The following is a 20,535-nucleotide window of genomic DNA, read 5'->3' on the forward strand; positions in this document are numbered from 1 at the left end:
TAGGCAGTGCCCGTCCCCTTGGGCAGCCGATCTCAGTTTGTGGTGCAAGTGTTTCCGACAACTGGCACCCAACGTGTGAGGCCGACTCATTTTTAGCCTCCTTCCGGCTCCAGTTGTACGCAAAACGCTTCAACTGGCACCCAACGTGTGAGGCCGACTCATTTTTAGCCTCCTTCCGGCTCCAGTTGTACGCAAAACGCTTCAAATGTCGCCCAACGTGTGAGGCCGATTCATTTTTCTGCCTCCTTCAGTATCCAGTAGTTGTCTTGTCCAGTTGAATGCTTCAAATGTCGCCCTAGAACGTGGGGCCTGTACTTTTTTTGCCTCCCTCAGACCCCATTTGCATGTTCCCACTACCATATCCCTTTAGCCTCCTTTCGGTCTCATTTGTACTACAACTGTTAGGCAGTGCCCGTCCCCTTGGGCAGCCGATCTCAGTTTGTGGTGCAAGTGTTTCCGACAACATGGAAGCTCGACTCGTGTCATGTTTTGTATGCCCATTGTTACAAGTCTAGCTTGTAGACATGTTCAACTAGTAGTTAGCCTATCTACTAGTCCCCAATGTCTTTAGCCACCCCCCACTTGTGTTATATTTGTAACGTACACCCTGAAGTTTGACCCGAGTAAATATCGCCCCAGTCTTCCCAAGTAGTTTAGCCCAGATTCCTCTTGTCTTGCCCCCAGAAACTGTTTCATGTCTTTTAGTGCCCCCGAAACTGTTTCAGTCTGTTAGTCCCCATGAAAGAGCCCATTTTTGTAGTTTTTGTTGCAGAATGTTAATAATTTTTCCAAAGAGGTGTAAGTATTGTAGCGGAAGAGAAATCTTGGCCGATCCCCGTATAACAGTAAACACCTCGAGAATGACGTAATCGGATGTGCTAGGCCTCGCCGGAGAATTCTGGAAGGTACGTCACGTAGGCGGAACAAGCCGATAGCTCGAGATGGGAGTCGATTGTTCCAGAATAACAACTGGGTATAAATACGGGCATATTTTGTGAATAAGTTTAGTGTATAAGATAAATTCGTCTGTAACTTATATAAATAAAGTCGTATATAAATTACGAACCGCTAGTTTTATTGTAATTAGAAGTAATTACACTAATCACGCTACAGTTGGTGTCGGTGTTCGGTTAACTTAGTGCGATATAAATAAGTGAATTACAGAGAGACTTTAAAATACTTTTGGACTTTATTCGTCGGGAATAGTTAAAGTGCGTTGATTGTTCGGTATTCGGAAAGACTGTTAAAAGACATTTTGGAAAGTACGTGTGTGCCGACCAAAGATGTTGCTACAAGAACTTACAGTAAAACAGCTCCGTGAACAGCTCGAGGAACGGGATCTGGACAGCAGTGGGCTCAAGATAGTCCTACAAGCACGACTCGAGGATGTCCTCACGAAGAACGGAGAAGACCCAAAGACGTTCCACTTCCAGTCAGCAGAACAAGTAATCTTATCGAAATTAAAAACTGTTTCTGAAACGATCGATGAAACTTCTAGAAGAAGCGACGAGAAACTTGAAGAAGTTAGTAGAAGAAGCGACGAGAAACTAGAAGAAGTTTGTAAACAGAACAATGAGAAATTTGAAGAAGTTTCTAGAACATTCGATAAGATGCAGAAAAGTGTAGAGACCGTAGAAGAAAAGATCAAACAACTAGAGAGCATGATAACCGATACAAAAGTACAACCATCAGTTAATGCAGCAGCGTTAGATCCGGTAGTGAAAGATGAACTACCGAGAGACGAAACGTCGCATAATATGAGATTCAAATTACCACCATTCGATGGAAAGTCCTCTTGGTCCATATATCTTAGACAATTTGAAGCTATTGCGACCGCCAATCATTGGACCGAACAGGAAAAGGCTGTTTCCTTGACTGCTGCTTTGCGAGGTGATGCTGCAGATATATTAAGATCAATTCCTAAGGGTCAAGAAAATTGTTACCAGACCTTGTTCACTCGTCTAGAAAAACGCTATGGAGATGCCCATCTACAACAAGTATACAAAGCACAACTGCGAAGTAGAAGTCAACGAGCAAGTGAGAATCTGCAAGAATTTGAAGCAGATGTGGCTCGTGTGGTGCGGTTGGCTTATCCAGAGGTGCCAGACAGCGTTTTAGAAGAAATTGCAGTAGATACCTTCGTCAATGGGCTGAAAGATAATGAACTACAGAAAGCTTTACGACTAGCAAGGCCGAAAGTTTTAGATGAAGCACTTGCTATTGCCTTGGAACACGAAGCAGCTAGCCAAGCTTCACGAAACAATCGAGTAATAACCGTGGAAAAAGGCGATAAGAGAAAAGATGAACGTTTGGTGGAAATGGTACGGAGGGTGATTCGTGACACGATGCCGAAGAGACGCATGAAGAGGGCTGGAAGAGTTGGTTCAAATACAGATGCTTCCTCGATACGGCCATGCAGTGAAAGTTGTAATCACCGGCTTAAAGTAGATGAACAGCTTTGCCCTGTGAGACGAACTACCGTCGTTAATGAGCAATGGCAGCCACAACAGTTACAAGAAGCCCAAGAAGACGATCCATGTATAAAAAGAGTATTGGATTGGATGCGTCGAGGTGAGAGACCTAGTTGGCAAAACATTAGTGCATGTAGTCCGGAAGTCAAGGCCTACTGGAGCCAATGGAATTGCCTGATACTAAAAGATGATCTTCTGTACAGAACCTTTGAGAACGATGATGGTACAGAATCTAAGCTTCAGTTGATTGTACCTAAAAGTAAAGTGTCAGAAGTATTGCGTCAGTTGTATGACGGTACATCAGGTGGACACTTTGGTATTACGAAGACTCTGCAAAAGGTTCGAGAACGGTTCTATTGGGTGAACTGTAAAGATGATGTAAGAAGATGGTGCCAGAAATGTGAACTGTGTGCATCCGGTAATGGTCCAGTTGGTAAAAAGAGAGCACCCATGAGACAGTACAATGTTGGCAGTCCTATGGAAAGAGTAGCAATCGACATTGCAGGTCCATTTCCAGAAACTGATGCTGGAAATAAATACATCCTGGTAGCCATGGATTATTTTACGAAATGGACCGAGGCCTATGCATTACCGAATCAAGAAGCTGCTACCGTTGCAGAGGTACTTGTTGAAGAATTCTTCAGCCGATTTGGTGTTCCCTTGGAGATCCACTCCGACCAAGGGCGAAACTTTGAGTCAGCTCTTTTCCAAAACGTTTGTAAATTGATTGGTGCCAATAAGACCAGAACAACACCCCTGCATCCTCAATCAGATGGGATGGTCGAGAGGATGAACCGAACGATGGGTAAACACTTGTCCAAAGTTGTATCTGAACATCAGCGAGATTGGGACCAGCACATTCATTTATTCCTGATGGCCTACCGCTCGGCCGTAAATGAAACTACAGGTCAAACACCAACCTGCCTGATGTTGGGTCGTGAAGTTCGGTTGCCCTGCGACCTAGAGTTTGGCTGCGGACCTTCCGAGGAACATGTTGCAGGCGAAGACTACGTTGACCGCCTGAAATTACGAATGAACAACATTCATGAACTTGCCCGACAACACATCCAGATAGCCAGTGACAGAATGAAAGATCAATATGATTCTCGATGCAAGAATGAAAGCTTCGAAGTAGGTGATCTTGTCTGGCTTTATAGTCCGCAACGTCGTCGAGGCTTATGTCCTAAACTGCAAAGACAATGGGAAGGTCCATATGAAGTTAAGAAGAAAATAAATAACGTAATATATAGAATTAAGAAGTTGCCAAACGGTAAACCAAAAGTTATTCACATAAATCGTCTTGCACCATATGCTGGCTCAAATGAAACAGAAGAAGCACGAGTCCTCCAACAGGAGATGAAAGATGTCGCACAGCCAAGTTTTAATCAATTTATGTCAAATTACGCAGCGAGAAAGAGTGCTAGATTCGGCGTGACCACAGAAGTTCAGCAAGATCTGTTTGGTGTTCCAGAAAACGTCTCTCTGGCCCACTGTGTTGCCCAAGACCTCGAGATGACTAAAGGAATATCGTCCGTATTCAATAGAAAGTTCGGCCGCCTGGACGAGTTAAGAAATCAGCAGCCTAAAATTGGAAGAGTACTGCGATTGGAAGATGGTCCTCGATCTTTGCTGTATATGGTGACCAGAAAGTCTTATACGGACACGCCAAGCTACGAGAACATATGGCGTGCTCTAACTAATTTGAAGAAAATCGTGTGTAATTATGACATCAAAAATTTGGCTTTACCAAAAATAGGCCATGCAGTAGAAAATCTGGATTGGAAGATTGTGAGAAGCATGCTTGAAGTGGTCTTCAGAGGAACTGGTGTACAAATCACTGTGTGTTGCATGAACCCGAAGATGTCGTACCCTTCAAAGACAGTAGACTGTTATTTCTTCTTGAAGGGTGTATGCAGAGCTGGAGAGTCGTGTAGATTCCGCCATCCTGGGCCTTCATTTAGAGTTGCTGATCGAGACGCTCAGATCTTAAGAGGGGAGCAGTGTAGCGGAAGAGAAATCTTGGCCGATCCCCGTATAACAGTAAACACCTCGAGAATGACGTAATCGGATGTGCTAGGCCTCGCCGGAGAATTCTGGAAGGTACGTCACGTAGGCGGAACAAGCCGATAGCTCGAGATGGGAGTCGATTGTTCCAGAATAACAACTGGGTATAAATACGGGCATATTTTGTGAATAAGTTTAGTGTATAAGATAAATTCGTCTGTAACTTATATAAATAAAGTCGTATATAAATTACGAACCGCTAGTTTTATTGTAATTAGAAGTAATTACACTAATCACGCTACAGTATGTACACATTTTGTTGTGATGTTGATTTGGTCATGCTGTTGATAGTATGAGCATGCACCATTTCATACATCATAGTGTATTTAACTTGTAACCCCATATGTATACTGGTATTGTATGTATCGTAGAACAGAATTGTATGTTATTGTAGCGTACTAACTGTATTGTATTGATATTGTACCCATGATGAAAGCATTGATTTGAATTTTTTTGAAAATATTGATGAAATATATAGACAAACAGTTGAATAAAAAAGTAACGTAAATTTTTTTTGAAAATTTTGATTAAAAGTAACGTTAAATATTTTGGATATTGAATCCACTTATGAAGTATAACAGTATGTTGTATTTTTTGCATGTATTCCTATAGATCAACAGTTTTTTACAGAATAATCGTTTTTTGTGATTTATTGATTTGGTCATTTGAGTAGATGTGTAATGTTGTTGGTATGGTCCGTGTATGAGCTTAGTCCCGCATTGTCTGTGAAAGTTTTGTCATCCCATTGAGAAGTCATCCCCTTGAGAAGTGGCCCCGTGAAGAAGTGAAGAGGGAAACCGTGGAGAGGCCCCCCACTTATTCAGGAAGTCACCCCTTGAGAAGTGGCCCCATGAAGAAGTGAAGAGGGAAACCGTGGAGAGGCCCCCCACTTATTCATGAAGAAGTGAAGAGGGAAACCGTCGAGAGGCCCCCCACTTATTCAAGAAAAGCCCCCCCCTTGTCTGTGTTGCCCCTTGTTTTTTTTTTGACTAATCTATCTTTGTAGGTGTCAAAAGGATGCCAGAGGTTGGTTGAAAAGAGCCCGTGAAGTGAAGTAGTTGAAGTCCCCCCGTGAATGAAGTATGTCTTTTTGTATATGACATGTCACAAGTGTAATACTCGTGATGAAGGAAGTGTTGTTCAGCTATCTGTGAACACTTTCATTAATAGTCGGAGCAAGAAATGTCTTATCCCGTGTGAGCTCATATAGGAACCAAATTTCAATATTGTTTGTGTTTGTAAGCCCCTGAGTATATCTAGAAGTCATTGAGTATGTCGTTGCCTGTTTGTTTGTCTATCCCTGTTTTGTCTGGAAATTTTAGAGCCCGTTGTCTGTTGTCCCGTGTTGTCTATTAGCCCGTGTTGTCTATTAGCCCGTGTTGTTTGTTAGCCCGTGTCCGTGCTGGAGTTTGATTTTTTTTGGCGAATAGTTAGTTGACCTCTCTTCTGTTTGTTGATTGAAAGTAGGCCAAGAGCAGAAGCTGTGACAAGGCTGGTGAGGTTAGGATCTGGCCGCGTTGAGTACAGGTGAAGCTTGCTTTCGATCGATGAATGGAGGCGGTTGTTCGTCAGAACTGTCATACTTTCTACATGTCCCTTTGGTCTTTCCCTTGTGTGTTGCTTTCATCCCCTGTTTTGAAAAAGTAGCCCCCCCGTTTTGAAAAATAAAGTCCACCCCCAGTCTTGAGAAATGAAATGCCCCCAGTTTTGAAAAGTAAGTCTATCCCCAGTTTAGAAAAGTAAAGCCCAACCCCCCTGTCTTGAAAAATGAAGTCTATCCCCTGTTTCGAAAAGTGAAGTGTAGCCCTGTTTTGAAAATGAAGTCTTTCCCCAGCTTGTGATTTGAAAATGAGAGAGTTGTCTTGTGAACTTTCATGAAAGGTTCTTATGTCCTAGATTGGACTGTTGAGTGAAAACGTAATGATGTAGTGTTCTCTATATCATATGTTGCGTTCATTTCCCTTAGTCTTGTTTAAAAAGTTTGATATCCTGTTTGAACCCAGTATACTAGTCTTTTTGGTCTTTTGTCGTTGTCACACGTATCCCCCCTCCCCCCTTGTTAATATTGTCTTGATTTTAGTCCTTGTTGTTGTCATATACCCCTTTGTCTAGCCCTGTCTTGTTTGAATGAGTTGTTGAGGTAAGTTGTTGGTGAGATTTTGTCTCACTGAGGTGTTTAGACTGGATTGTCTAAATCCTCATTTTGCAGAACCGTTGCCAAAATGTCCCGTGAAACTCGCTAGGTGTTAGCTGAGTTTGGGCAGATGTATATCTGTCATATTTTTTTTAGTTTTTGAGAACCGCTCGCGGTTAGGCAACGAGGTGATAAGGCTGTGTCTGCCCTGGTATGTCACTTGTGTTACTGCTGTGGATGTCAGCGAGGTCCACACAGGGCACAAGTTTAGTTTCTTTCCCAAGGCACAGAAACTCTTGTCACCTACAGTTCTTTGTAGAGTCAAGAAACATTTAAGTCTACTCGACTTTAAAGAGTCTGGCGATTGATGGCACGCTAGCCCAATCCCTAACGACCTTTTTGTTTTGTTTAATCCCCACTAGCCATTATCTAAATATTTTGATATTGTCGTCCTGTCACACCTAAGATGTCCATGTTGGATTTTTTTCTGTTTGTTATCGAAAACTGGATAATCTTATCCAGGTTTCTCTTTTGCGCGGAGGCTTTGTAGCGTTTGAAAAAACTCCAACATTAATTTAAAATCCCAATTCCCAAAAAGAATGTCCATTTTTTTAATTTATTTTGTGAAGTTGAATATCATCAAAAATATCCCAAGCCGTCCCTGTATACAGCCATTAAGTATTGCACAACATTTCAATGTGTTACAATTTATAAGAAGTGTTGATGCGTAGATGAATTTTCTAGAAGAAATGTTGAACCGAAAGTGACGTGAGTTTGTCATGTAAGCATCCCTAAGGATCAAAATCGCTCGGTACTTCGTCGTACTTTTCCCTATCTGTAGCTTCAGAGCGAAGCGCAGACAGATCAGTCCGGTTTTAGATTTCGAAGCGGTATGATCCCGCTGGCCGACTCACTTGAAAAAGGGCGTAGCCCCTTTTGTTCCTCGCCGGTAATAAGCATAGAATGGTCGTTTTAGAAGTTAAGAAGATCTAGAGTGAGTGCACGATGATTTTTCTGCCCCATAGTGGATTTGTATGGTAGAATTTTGTGCTCTCATACTCTGGTTGAGTTGTGACGCAGTTCTATAAGCCGGCATTGTGTAGAAGTCTTTGTTTGTTCCTGTCCCTATGCAAGTTCCAGTTGATTGCCCTGAAAAGTTTCAATTTCCCAGAAGAGCCCCCTTTGTGATTTGTGTATGGAATGTCTACCCCATACCCCACCCTCCAGTGATTGCCCTGAAATTGAAGAAAGAAGCCATGTCCTCCCCCCGCCCCCTGCCTCAGTTCGATGACCCTGTTTGTTGATGAACCCCTCCCCTGTAGTTTGTGACTGTGACGAAGAGTTTTTTTTGTTTTTAAGGTATGATACGTTTTTTTAATTTTACTAAATTTCAAGTGGATAAATTGCTGGTAAATAATTGTATAAAGAAATTTGCTTTCATAATGGTAAAAAAAGGCAGTGACTTATGACATTTGACAGCTACGTCAAATCTTGTGTTGAAATAAATAGGTCAAATTTTATTTGACATATACTGCCCAACAAGTTCAATTGTAATTGTTTTGTTTGTAATCATTGTAATCATTGTTTTTGTAGTAAAATTTTGAATAAACCTGGTAAGAGTTTAAAGTTTTGAATAAACGTTTTGTAAGTGTATCTACCATTTTATTTCTGTAACCTTGTTTTGGAAAAATTTTAACTAAATTCTAATGCAACTGTGTGTAAGTTTTAGAGTAGAAGAAAAAGAATGTGGCATAGAAGCCAGTATTGAGATAAAGTTACCTAGTATAACCCCAAACGAGGAATCTGAGAGGAATGTCTCCCCATTTGGTACCCCATAAGAGAAGAAAATGTCTTAGTAAGTACCCAAATATGAACCAGAGGATTTGTTTCGAACGGCGTCCTGTTTTTTAAATAGTAGAAAGATCCTCTAGTCTGAGTAAGTACCCTTTGTATTTGGTTATGGTAGTTTAGTCATCTTAACACCCCTTCACCCTCCCTAACGAATCTACGACCTAGCTCCCGCACAACAAATGAGCTGCCGTCCCGCAACGAGGCTTTATGTGTCTGCTTCTTCTTCTTTAGCCCCATTCTTACCCCCCAGTATCTCTATAGATAGTCTTTCCTTGTTCCCATATGAGCAGACATGTTAAACGCTTCAAAATAATGTCACTTCGGCCTTATTACAAGAATTAAAACAAATAAGTAGTTAATAAGTGGTTATTTGATGGAAGAATTCCAAATGGAAATTATAAAAAGGGAAGCAAAAAGACCCCAATAATTATAGGGAAGTATACGTCACATCTTCTGTTGGTAGGTAGTATGGGAAAATCATTAAAGATAGTATGGAGGAACAGGTATGTACTTCAGAAGAATAAAGTGTTTTTTGTCCCAGATGCTCATGTACTAATAATATACTTTCTATAAAACATCTCATATAAAAAACAATAGCATTCAACGCTGAATTGTACATTGTATTTATGGACCTCCGAAGGGTCTGTGACAGGCTATGATAGGCCCAGTTAAAAATCTGAGGTAAGCAATGGAAAGCAATATCACCCGACAATACATAAATATGACAACCCAGAGATTGTCTACAAGATCTTCAGAGCATTGTTAAACCAAGAAGTAGGCTTAGTATATTTTAGACACTAACAAAAAATATAAAAGAGAAAAACAAACTTACTTGTACTCCATTTTGTTCAATGATTTCATTCCGGTACTAACTCCTCCGTTGCTTCTAACTTTAACCGGTACTACTGTATGTAGCGGGGGGCTTCCGTTGTCACTAGCTTTAACAGTTAGCAGAATATCCTCGTTGTTGCGGGAGACTGCAGACAGATTGACCCTGACAACTCCATCATTTCTGTCTATTGAAAATCCTGGTGCTGCATCCACCAAGGAGTAAGTAATTTTAGCGTTGTCCTCCATGTCTGCGTCGCTTGCGTTTAGAGTTATTACGTCAGTAAGGCTTCCTGATGTCCCATCTGAAAAATATAAATGATATTTTAGATTGCTTTTATTTTATAAACAGATCTAGTAAAAATTGATGATTTTTCAGTGTTCAATAAAAAGAGTCAAATGATAAGTAAACGTTTTTTTAAAAACCTTCTCTATTATCTCATAATATCCCGAGAAGCAGTGAACGGCCGTAGCTCAACAGCATGATCACTGGCCTCATACGATAGAGCACGCGGGTTCGGTTCGGGCCCTGCCAACGACAATCAATTTTTCATTTCCAATAATGACACGAGCCGTTTCACCGTGCCTCGGAGAACATGTTAAGCCGTCGGTCTCCTTGGGCTAGTGTACATCGACACTAGTTACTTGAAACAGGGTTAAGGATGTAAATGGCGCCGGAACAATCCGAAAGAATCTCCCCGGCAGACATGTCATACGATATTATTATTATTATCCCGAGAAGCTCGAGTATTATGAAAGATATCTTTCAAAAGATATTAAGATTCACACATGTAGTAAACAACTGGTTTGTTTATTGTATTTGCATCAAAATTCAAATTTGCAAATCAAAAAAGAAGAGATAAGACAGCTCCAATATCTAGAAATTTACCACCTCAGTTGTCACGATCCTGTAGAAGATTTAAAAATATATACTTATCATGAAGCAGAAACTCTGCCAAGATGGCTGAGAGATGCAATTCACGATAGTAAGAAATAAAGACATAAACCACAACATGGACACAAGGTGTAGTAAAATGGTAAAGATAAAGGATAAATAATAAAGACAAACTCAGGAGAAATATCAAAGCCATGGTTATTTCACTCTGTGGCTTTCAACTCTGCATTACTTATTTCTTAAGCCACCTTATTTTCAACTATGGCCGATAAGTTGCTCTGGACAAGTAATCACAGCATCAGATGAAAGTTTTCTTTAGCCTGACAAAAATTTTGTTCTCTCACCACTCTCACTCTGACGTTAAAAGCGTCATAATCAAATAACATGAGTATTTGTTAGAGGTGTTTGTACACGTGACCAGATGTAGATATTCCCACAGCTGGTCTGAAATTCTTCTTCTTGGAGTGTCCTGTCCTCATTGGAAGTTGGCTACTACAATTGCAAATTCTTCTCAGTCTTAAGCTTTTCTTATTAGTTGTTTAAAAATTAGCCCTGTCCATTGTCAGATGTTTTTTAACCACGATATTATTTTTCTAACCTCCATAGAAATATCAAGCACCCAGGACCCAGTAAAGGACCTGAGGAGTCAGATCAACAAAGCATCTGCATTATCAGGATGTCTGCAAGACACCAACAAAACGAAACAGATGTTCAGGGTTGCCGAAATGAAAACCCTAAGAACAATAGTCGGGAAAACAAGAAGAGACAGGGTGAGAAATACAAACATTAAAGAGCAATGCAAATTCAAGATATTGTAAGATGAGGGAAGGTAGCGCAAGAGGATGTGGTACATCCACGTAAGACGAATGGATGAGAATAGACTTTCAAAAATTGCCCTAGGAACCCCTACCCCCCGGAAGACCACCTAAAAGAGGAGGGATGGTAAGCAATTTGCCTTCCAGGAAATTAATAAAAGAAGAAGAAGAAGAAGAAGTAGAAGTATTTTCCTTCCTAGTCCTCGCTTTCCGAGGTGTATTACCAACTTAGCCAGGGAATATACTGTACAGGGGTAAACATGTTGGCTCAGCAATGTCCTAGATTTTCTAATGACATCTGGGGAGTATAGTATAGGTTTGTCACAGTCAAGCGCACTCTCTAACAGCATTCCGTCTCAACTCGAGAGAAACATGGTGCTTGTGACACGGTGATAACAGGAAAGAGAAATGGCCAAGAAAAAGACTCAAAAATGGATTCCTTTTCTGGGTCAACAAATAAAAATACAAAAGGACGAGCAGAGAGTCGAATGTCTCCATCTCTGACTCAAAGAGCTTGCAATAACCTCAATCAAAGTACAACAGACACATCTACACGCAATAAGTCTTCTTTATTTTAACGAATACATTTTATAAATACCAAGTCAAAAAATTTCTTTGCATGAACATTTGTTCACTTGAACTTGAAAAAAAATGATAAAATAAATTTAAAAAGATTCTTTCACTCACCTGGTAAACTAGCAAAGTACGACGGCTGCAGGAACACAGGAGCATTGTCATTAACATCCATCACCTTAATCGTAAGGGTGGTTTGAGCTGTATGCGCCATATCCGAAGCGACAATCCCAATTTTGCACTCCTGCCACAGCTCAAAGTCCAAAGGTTTCTTCAGAACAACTTTCCCACTGTATCTATCGATGCTAAAGTACTGCAGATCATTCTTAAAGTTATCCGTAGCAAAGCTGTAAGTAAGAGGTGGGTACGTATCGACATCGTTGGCAGTTACGATGGTTAGTACTGTTCCTACTGGTGTATCTTCCTTGACTGTTATGATGCTGTGTGGTGGAAAAGTTGGTTGATTGTCGTTGATGTCAACCACGTTGATTCTAATTCTCGCAGTTCCTGTCATCTGAGGCACACCTTCATCTGTCGCGATAACAGTCAGTCGATATAAGTCTCGAATCTCTCGGTCCAGAACAATATTGGTCTTAAGTATTCCACTAAAGGCTGGTTCAATCTTGAAAGCATTATCATGATTGCCATCGACTATGTGATAGAGAATACGTGAATTAGCTCCTTCATCTGCATCTGACGCAACCACTTGCAACACAAATTCGCCCTTTTTGTTGCCTTCCCAAACACTAGCTGCATATTGTTGTTGTGTAAACTTAGGAGAGTTGTCATTCTCATCCGTGAGTTGAATAACAACTTTGCAATAACCGTGTAAGGTAGGAGAACCTTCTGTTTTGGCTTCCACAACTAGATTAATAGTCTTGTGTAGTTCGTAGTCTAGATTCTTCGGATCTCGCACTTGGATAATGCCGCTGTCAGAATTAATGACGAATATATTGTCTTCATTACCACTGCCTATGTAGTAAACGATTTTCTGTCTTCTACCGTCACTTCTGATAGCAGCTACTTGTATGATATCTCTGAACTGTTCTGCATTTTCAGCTATTTGGACAGTATATGTGTCATTTTGAAACCTCAACTCGGGAGATCCTTCTTGCATATCACCTACTATAATCTCCACTAGTCCAGAGGAGCTCCTTGGAGGATTACCTTTATCTGTTGCCAGTATATTCAGATATATAACTTTTCCTTTGTTACTGGCAAGACTCTGCGTTGTAGTAATGATCCCGGAGTTTGGGTTGATTCTAAATTTCCCATAGGAGTCATCTCTGGATATGCTATAGACGATGTCTGCGTTGGTACCTTCATCTGCGTCGTTCGCAGTTACTTTAAGAATCATTTGACCTGGTTGAATGTAAGGAGCCACTTTCTGCTTGAATGGATAGTGAGTGAATATGGGTTTGTTGTCGTTGACGTCCAAAATTTTGACGGTGACTGGGACGCTTTGGGACCTAGCGTTGTATTTTCCTCCATCTGTTGCTACTATGAGGAAGTTGTAGACACTTTGGTGTTCTCTATCGAAGATGCTGTAAACGAAAAGATGAATTAGATAAAGTTATACAACCAAACAAGTAAAAGACAGTGAAATAATATAAAACAGTATATTAGCAACAAACATCTACCAGGTGGGAAGCCTAAGGAACGAATATACAACAGATATATTTTGCAATGCAAAACGTAATTATTAACATTATAATAACTAGAGAGCGGAATATATGCAAAGTGCATATAGATGCATATATTGCATATTTTCAGACAACAAACACAACATTGCATATTTAAGCTAAACACGATTTATTTTGCATATTTTAAAAATAAATTATATAAAAGTTTAAAATTTTCCTCTCTTAGTTGGAATTTTATAACTTCCATATGAACGAGCTCGTTATTTATCTATCTATCGCTCATCTGGACTTTCCCATTACTACCTGAATTTAACAATTATGGGTGTTCCCAGAAAAATATTATTTTATTAGCGTAGCAAGTCGTAGGTACCTACCTGCTTTTAAGGGTCTAATAATTATTTTGTCAGTTTCCGGCCAACATTTGTTTAAAGTAAACGTTGTATCGTATTTAATGTTTTTGAAGTGATTGGTATATATTAAATTTAAATATGTCTACCATTCAAAAAAGTGCTTGGATAAAGTGTTTTCCCGAGTTAAAGCTAAGTGGAGACAAAGTATTTTGCAAGGCCTGTTCCAAAATCGTAAGTTACATTCATTTTCACATTTCATTTTTTAAATGAGGAACTGACAAACAAAAGCATCATGTCCCACAAAAGAAATTTTTCTGGAAAGAGTGTTTTTATTCGACAAATTCGCTTTTACTTCTATAAAGACGGACATAGAGAGAAGCATCAAAATACAAAAATCCATCAAATTGTAGACAATTCCGCTTTTGTTCTTCAGCTTAAGTAACGTACTTTGTTCTTTAAGTAACGTACAAATTGCTAAAGAACTTATGTTCATAAAAGTTAATTTTAGTTTTTTACCAGATCTAATAAAGTCATTAGAACAAAGGAATTTACAATTAAGTGATTCGGTTAATCTTGTTAACACTTTTTCTGCTCATTGTCAAAAAATTCCCGGAAATACAGGAATTACAATTAGAAATAAATTAAAAAATGTTTTAGAAAAAACTGAGGGCTTCGATTGTTTGAGGAAAGTTGTACGTATTTTTGAAGGCAACTTTTCTGAAGATCTTACGACTTAATATATTGTTTTATTTTTGAGTATTTTTAATATGCATTTGCATATTTAGACAAATTTAGAAAAACTACCTGCATATTTGTAGTAAAAGTAATGCATATATATGCGCATATTTTGGTAATGTTGTGTTGCATATATTCCGCTCTCTAAAAACATGGGAAAGAAAAAATGGAGAACAAATATTACTAAAAATAATATATAAAATTTGGAAAAATAAAGATATTTCTGAAGATTGGAAAGTATCACTAATAGTACCTATACGGAAAAATTGAGATAGATGAAAACTACCGAGAATTGACGATGCTATGAAACTCTTAGAAAAAATAATAAGCAAATGATTAAGAATAATGACAGAACGTCAGACGAAGCACAAAGTGGATTAAGAAGTGGTTAGACAGGTTTGGTTAGACATCTAGGTTGTGTTACATTGTCAGGTTGGGTGAGACAGTTTGGTCGGATTAGCTTGCAACCATGGGTTAGATAAGAATGTGAAAAAGAATGCGAAAAGTACGAAAGAACGAAGAAAACTTGTAAAAATGGTAAATAAGTATCAGAAAGTGAAGGAAATGAGTGAGGAATGGTAAAAAGTGTTAAAAAGTGGGGGAAATGTATAAGGAAGTGGGGAAATGTTTAAAAAAAGGGGAAATCTTGTCAACATTGTAAAAAAGTATTAAAAAGTGGATAAAACCTAGAAAAAGTTGGGGAAATGTGTAAAATGGTGAAGATAGTTGTCAAAATGGTAAAAAATTGTTAAGAAGTACATCTGATCGAATGTATTTGGCATGGCAAAAAGAACAATAATTATACTCACTATAATTCTATAATCATTATACTCACCCTGCAGTAGTGATAACTCCAGTTTTATTATCGACTCGAAATAACCAATGACTCTCGTTAGCTAATGAATAGATAATCCTAGCGTTCATTCCCAGATCTGCATCCGAAGCATGGACTTTAAGAACCGAAGTATCGATTGGCACATCTTCTAAAATCGCAGTAGAATATTTTGACAAATCAAACTTGGGATCGTTGTCATTCTGGTCTTCGACGGATATTGTTAAATTGCAAGTGCTTTGCAAAGATGGGCTACCACGATCTCTTGCAACTATAGTTAAGTGATACCTCGATTGGCTCTCTCTATCTAAAGGCCTGACTGAGATATCGCCGTTCTTGGCGTCGACGCTGAATTTGTTTCCAATGTTGCCACTTGTTATACTATAGAAAATTTCTCCGTTGGCTCCTTCGTCTTCATCTTCGGCGACGATAGTATGGATAACAGCTGTATCCGAATTTTCCGGGACAGATAATCCGTAGCAAGATCCCGGCTGGAATACTGGAGCATTATCGTTTATATCAGTCACTTTGATAACAAGTGTCGTCATATCGAAAATGGTAGTTTTATGCAAAGATTCGCTGACGTATATTGTTAGAATGTACGTTTCTACTTCTTCTCTGTCGAGCGTCTTCTTCGTAACTACTTCTCCGGTTGGTGAGATGATTCCAAAAGTTTCGTCCGAGGGCAGAATGAACGTGAGGTTGTTGGCTGCAAAAAAAATATTTCTATAGAATATACTTACAACATTTTTACATTTATTGATTTGCTATACAAGAAAACTAATAGAAAGAATGCAGTAACAGATGGAATGAATAGATGGAATGCAGTAGAGTACAAAATACTGTTACTTAAAATTATGTAGCAGTTAAAAAACAAAACTCCTTAATAGAATCCATCCAAAACTTTTAAGCGAACATCTGCTCTTTGACCATCTGGAGAGAATACTACGTACAGTTTTTGATGTTTAAAAACACCGAAGCAGTGAATCTTGCGAAATATTTACAGCATATTGTAGCTTATAAAAACAAAAAATTGCTTGACTGAAAGACGACAGGCAAGAAAATAATAAAATGTATGAATAAAAAAAGAGTTAAAGTAAATAATTATTTCATAAAGAAGGAAACCTTGGAACTCAAGAATACCTAGAAAATCTATATCCAATCGAAGCTACAGATTATTCACTTTTAAAGCCACAAGAAAACTCAAACGCCCCCAACAATATAACCCACCCATCAAAGATGATGCCAATAACTCGGCCAAGAACGATAAAGGCAAAGCTGATCTATTTGGCAAGCCCCCTCAAATCGTATTTCTACCATATCCTTCTACATCCTCCACAGAAGAATTAACCATGAAAATTAACCAAATTCCTAACAGCCTCATTTCAAATGAACCTGCCTCACACAAAATTTACTGCAAACCAAGTAAAACAAACAGTAAAGAAAGAAATTAACATCAAAAAACATATCTCCTTATTCTCTATTTTTGAGACAGGTTGGAGAGATAATATACTAAAATCTTAGCATTAGTTTTAAAGCTATTAATGCATTTTTTCCTTTCTGATCACTATTCTAGTGTATGACGAAGAATACTTAGTTAGAACTTCTAGTAGTTAGAGCCCTGCAGTGGTACGTGCATGTACAAAGAATGGCAGAGTACACGTGATAGAAGGGAATATTGGACTGGAACTCGCCGGGAAGAAAACGGAGAGGAAAGATGAAGACCTGCTAAGAGATGGAAAACGTACATAAGAACAAGAAGTGCTATGATAGATGGAGACCTCAGAGAATAGAGTGCTGTTGAGAACAAAAACGGCAAACTCATAATGGGACAAAGGAGAAGAAGAAGAAGAGGAATACTTAGTTAATTTCGACAAATATTTGAACAACATACGAATACATTTTACACGTGTGCATAAAACGGTATCATTTTTTACCAAAATTACCAACAAAATAGCCACAAAGACAAAAAATTATTGGACAACTTAGTATGCTTATTAATCCAGTTTTTTTGAGGAATTTTCATGTTATCTACTACATTTAATGGAATGCCACAAGACCAAATTTTTAGAACCATACTAACTTTTAAAGTATTAATATAGCATAAAAAAAAATGATAAAATAATAAACTTACTCTCTGACGATACTCCAGATCTTGCGGTAACTCTGGTAATGACAGAACCGACAGCAACATCTTCAGAAACTTCAGCCATGTATTGAACTTCTAGGAACTTGGGAACGCTATCTATAGATCCTTGAACAACCACCTTCAGTTCCATGGTAGCTCTTCTGGTAGGTGTGCCGTGGTCGTTAGCTGTTATGTTCAATAAAAAAGACTTCTGGCTAGACGGTAGAGGTTTGGTTAACGTGAGGCTTCCCGTGTCGTAACCTAGAGAGAAGATGCCTTGTTCGTTTCCGCTAGATATCACATAAGTAACTCTTCCGTTATCACCACTGTCCAAGTCTATTGCTACTATATGTGCCATCGTCATACCAATTATTGTAGACTCACTTATAAACACAGAAGAAATAGGTGATACGAATTTTGGAGTGTTATCATTAAAGTCAGTTACAAATATTCTTGCTGTAACGGATGTACTAAGCCTTTCAGAAACATTATGGGATTGGTCAGTTGCAGCAATGACTAGCGTGTATTCTTGAGTGACTTCAAAATCTAATTTCGACACCAAATTCAAGGTTCCGGTCAAGGAATCTATCATAAAGCAATTAGAAGGAGGATACTGCCTCAGTAAGTTATATCTAAGATCACTATTACTACCAGTGTCTGCATCTGAGGCGGTGAAATTGTAGATAGACGTACCGATTTCAGTATTTTCGTTAACTTGAAAAGTCATAGGATCTTGTGGCCATTTAGGAGCATTATCATTTACATCAGCTACGTCTATTCTAACTGTAATAGCACTACTCTGGGGATTATTCATAGCACTAGTATCCAATGCTCTCACTTCTAATCTATATTCTGACTGGGTCTCTCTGTCTAGCTGTCGCGAAACAACTAATGATCCTGTGCTTCTATCTATATCAAAAGCGTCACCTAAAGTGTCTGACGATAGTGAGTTAAGAGTATAAGTAATGTATCCACCTACTCCATTTAGGGAATTTTCATGTACTGGTTCCGAAATAGATATGGATCCCACTACATGACCAATTGCTGCATCTTCCTTTACCCTAAATACAAGACTGGAGCTGGTGAAAGTTGGTCTGTTATCGTTAAGATCTAAAACTTCCACTCTTAAAATTCGAACACTCTGTTTTGGAGGCTGACCACCGTCTGTTGCAGCTACTGCTAGTCTATAGATAGTTTTTTCTTCATGGTCCAAAATCATTCTGGTTTTGATGACACCAGTTACAGGATCAATAGAAAAAACGTTGTGGCCATCAAAATCTCTATTCTTAACTACCGAGTAGGTGATCGTAGCGTTTGGTCCGTTGTCGATGTCCACTGCTCTGACACGTACCACTTCGGTACCAGGAGGCTGTTCTTCTCGAACACTGATAACGTCCTCTTGGGGATCTACTATTTCGGGAGCGTTGTCGTTCACGTCTAGTACTGAGATGACGACTACGACTCGGGAGCTTCGTGAAGGAACGCCTTGGTCTCTGGCTTCTACCACTAAGTCGTGGGATTGCTTTTGTTCTCGATCTAAGGGATCTTTGGTAGTTATTTCACCTAAAAGAAATAATTTATTGTAAATATAAACGCATCATACATATTAAAAAAAATAAGTAAAATCCTTTATAAAAGGTATATTTGTTAAAATTCCCTAAAAAGAACTAGTTTTCGATCGGTTGACCGATCATCATCAGTGCTGACACGAAAATACAACCACATGCTAACCACCAAAATACAAAAATATACGGGTAAAAACCCTTTAAAATTTATCCGTCATGGAAACATAAAAGTTTTGATGAATTTTTACTCACGTATTGTGTATTTGACATTTAATTGAATCACGATCACAGCCTTGATTTCTTGCCAATTACGTCCACTGAAAATATTAAATATTTGTTTACAATGTGTCAAAATTGTTGATATTGCATACATAGTCCCGCTAAAATTCGAAATAAATCGTTTGGATACTTGAACGAAAAGAAAAGTCACTAAAGTTATTACACCAAGCAACTTACACGTATACTTATATACAATATTTAGCAACATCTATGGATTTTTTCTATCATAAAACCAGGGAGTGTAGATATTTTAATTGCCTGTTCTTAAGTACCATTTTATAGTTCAATAAAAGAAGAAAATACCGTTACGAATAATGGGAATTAAAGTTATTGTTCTTTAATCAAATTACAGCTGTGTAGGTGTTTATATAGATGATTTAGGGATAAGAAAAATGGTAATAAATATGGGAAACACTTATTCTTATATAAAAGTTTCTATTATCATTTAAATGACTATTGAGTTTCAATCAACATTGTATACAAAAAAAACATATCTAGACACTAGATCATAGACATAGAAATAGACAATAGATTGAGAAAGCTACCACTTGAAACTTTGAGTTGGAAAGTAGATTAACTGGTCTTGGCCTCCAGTGTAATCAACACCTGAACATACGGGAGGCTCTATATTTAGATGCAGAGAACTGCACACCCAAAAAAAATGGATTCCCAATGGAATAACCTGGGTTTAACTAGGGACTAAACTTAAGATTACGTCAGATATTGGAATATACTTAAGATTTACTTAAGATTACGTCGCATATTGGCTAATTAAATTAGAAAAAAACATGGAGTGACAAAAGAAAGAAATTAATATAAAGATATACGAAAGGTCTCAAAAATATCTTGCCCGTTATAGGGGGCCTTAACGACTCACTTCAAACTTCACTTCATGCTGGCTCAGCGGAAAACGAATTTAGATCGTAAAGATATACCTATACAATATATTTAAGGGTTTATCCTCCATATTTATCTAACTGACGTTTGTTTCGTACAGAGGATTCACAATACAATCATAAATTGAATATTTTGAATAAGGATTTTTCTGAGAAGTTCAAATATTGTTCAAGAAATTGGAAACTTTACAATTTCAATACCGTTTTCTATAGTAGATTTTTCCAGTACTTTGCAAATTTGCAAGGTTATCAATAAGTCCACCTTCCAGCAGTTTCCAAAATATACGATATCATTTAATATTTAAAATCTGAACATATAGTTTTTGTTATCTATTCAAATTGTACAAAATCACGAAAGAACTGAAACTAAACTCATACCATGAGCAAGTTCATCTTTTAATTATCGGTAAAACCTTTTTTTATTATGTCTACCGATTCACTTCACATAAATATCACTTTCAGGCCATGTAACCGAG

The 20,535-nt window shown here is 38.4% G+C and overlaps 1 protein-coding gene across 1 annotated transcript in view; it reads right to left on the minus strand.

Moving 5' to 3' along the window:
* LOC114327284 (protein dachsous) overlaps positions 1–20,535 on the minus strand; it is a 135,483-nt gene that overhangs the window by 14,266 nt on the left and 100,682 nt on the right. Inside the window, exons 8-11 of the mRNA XM_050648305.1 lie at positions 17,326–18,882; positions 15,195–15,900; positions 11,746–13,175; positions 9,353–9,653 (exon numbers count right to left, since the gene is read on the minus strand). Coding sequence (XP_050504262.1) covers positions 9,353–9,653; positions 11,746–13,175; positions 15,195–15,900; positions 17,326–18,882 — 3,994 coding nt within the window. The remainder of the gene's footprint in view (positions 1–9,352; positions 9,654–11,745; positions 13,176–15,194; positions 15,901–17,325; positions 18,883–20,535) is intronic.

Source organism: Diabrotica virgifera, chromosome 1 (assembly GCF_917563875.1).
Source record: "Diabrotica virgifera virgifera chromosome 1, PGI_DIABVI_V3a".
NCBI classification, from domain to species: Eukaryota; Metazoa; Arthropoda; class Insecta; order Coleoptera; family Chrysomelidae; genus Diabrotica; species Diabrotica virgifera.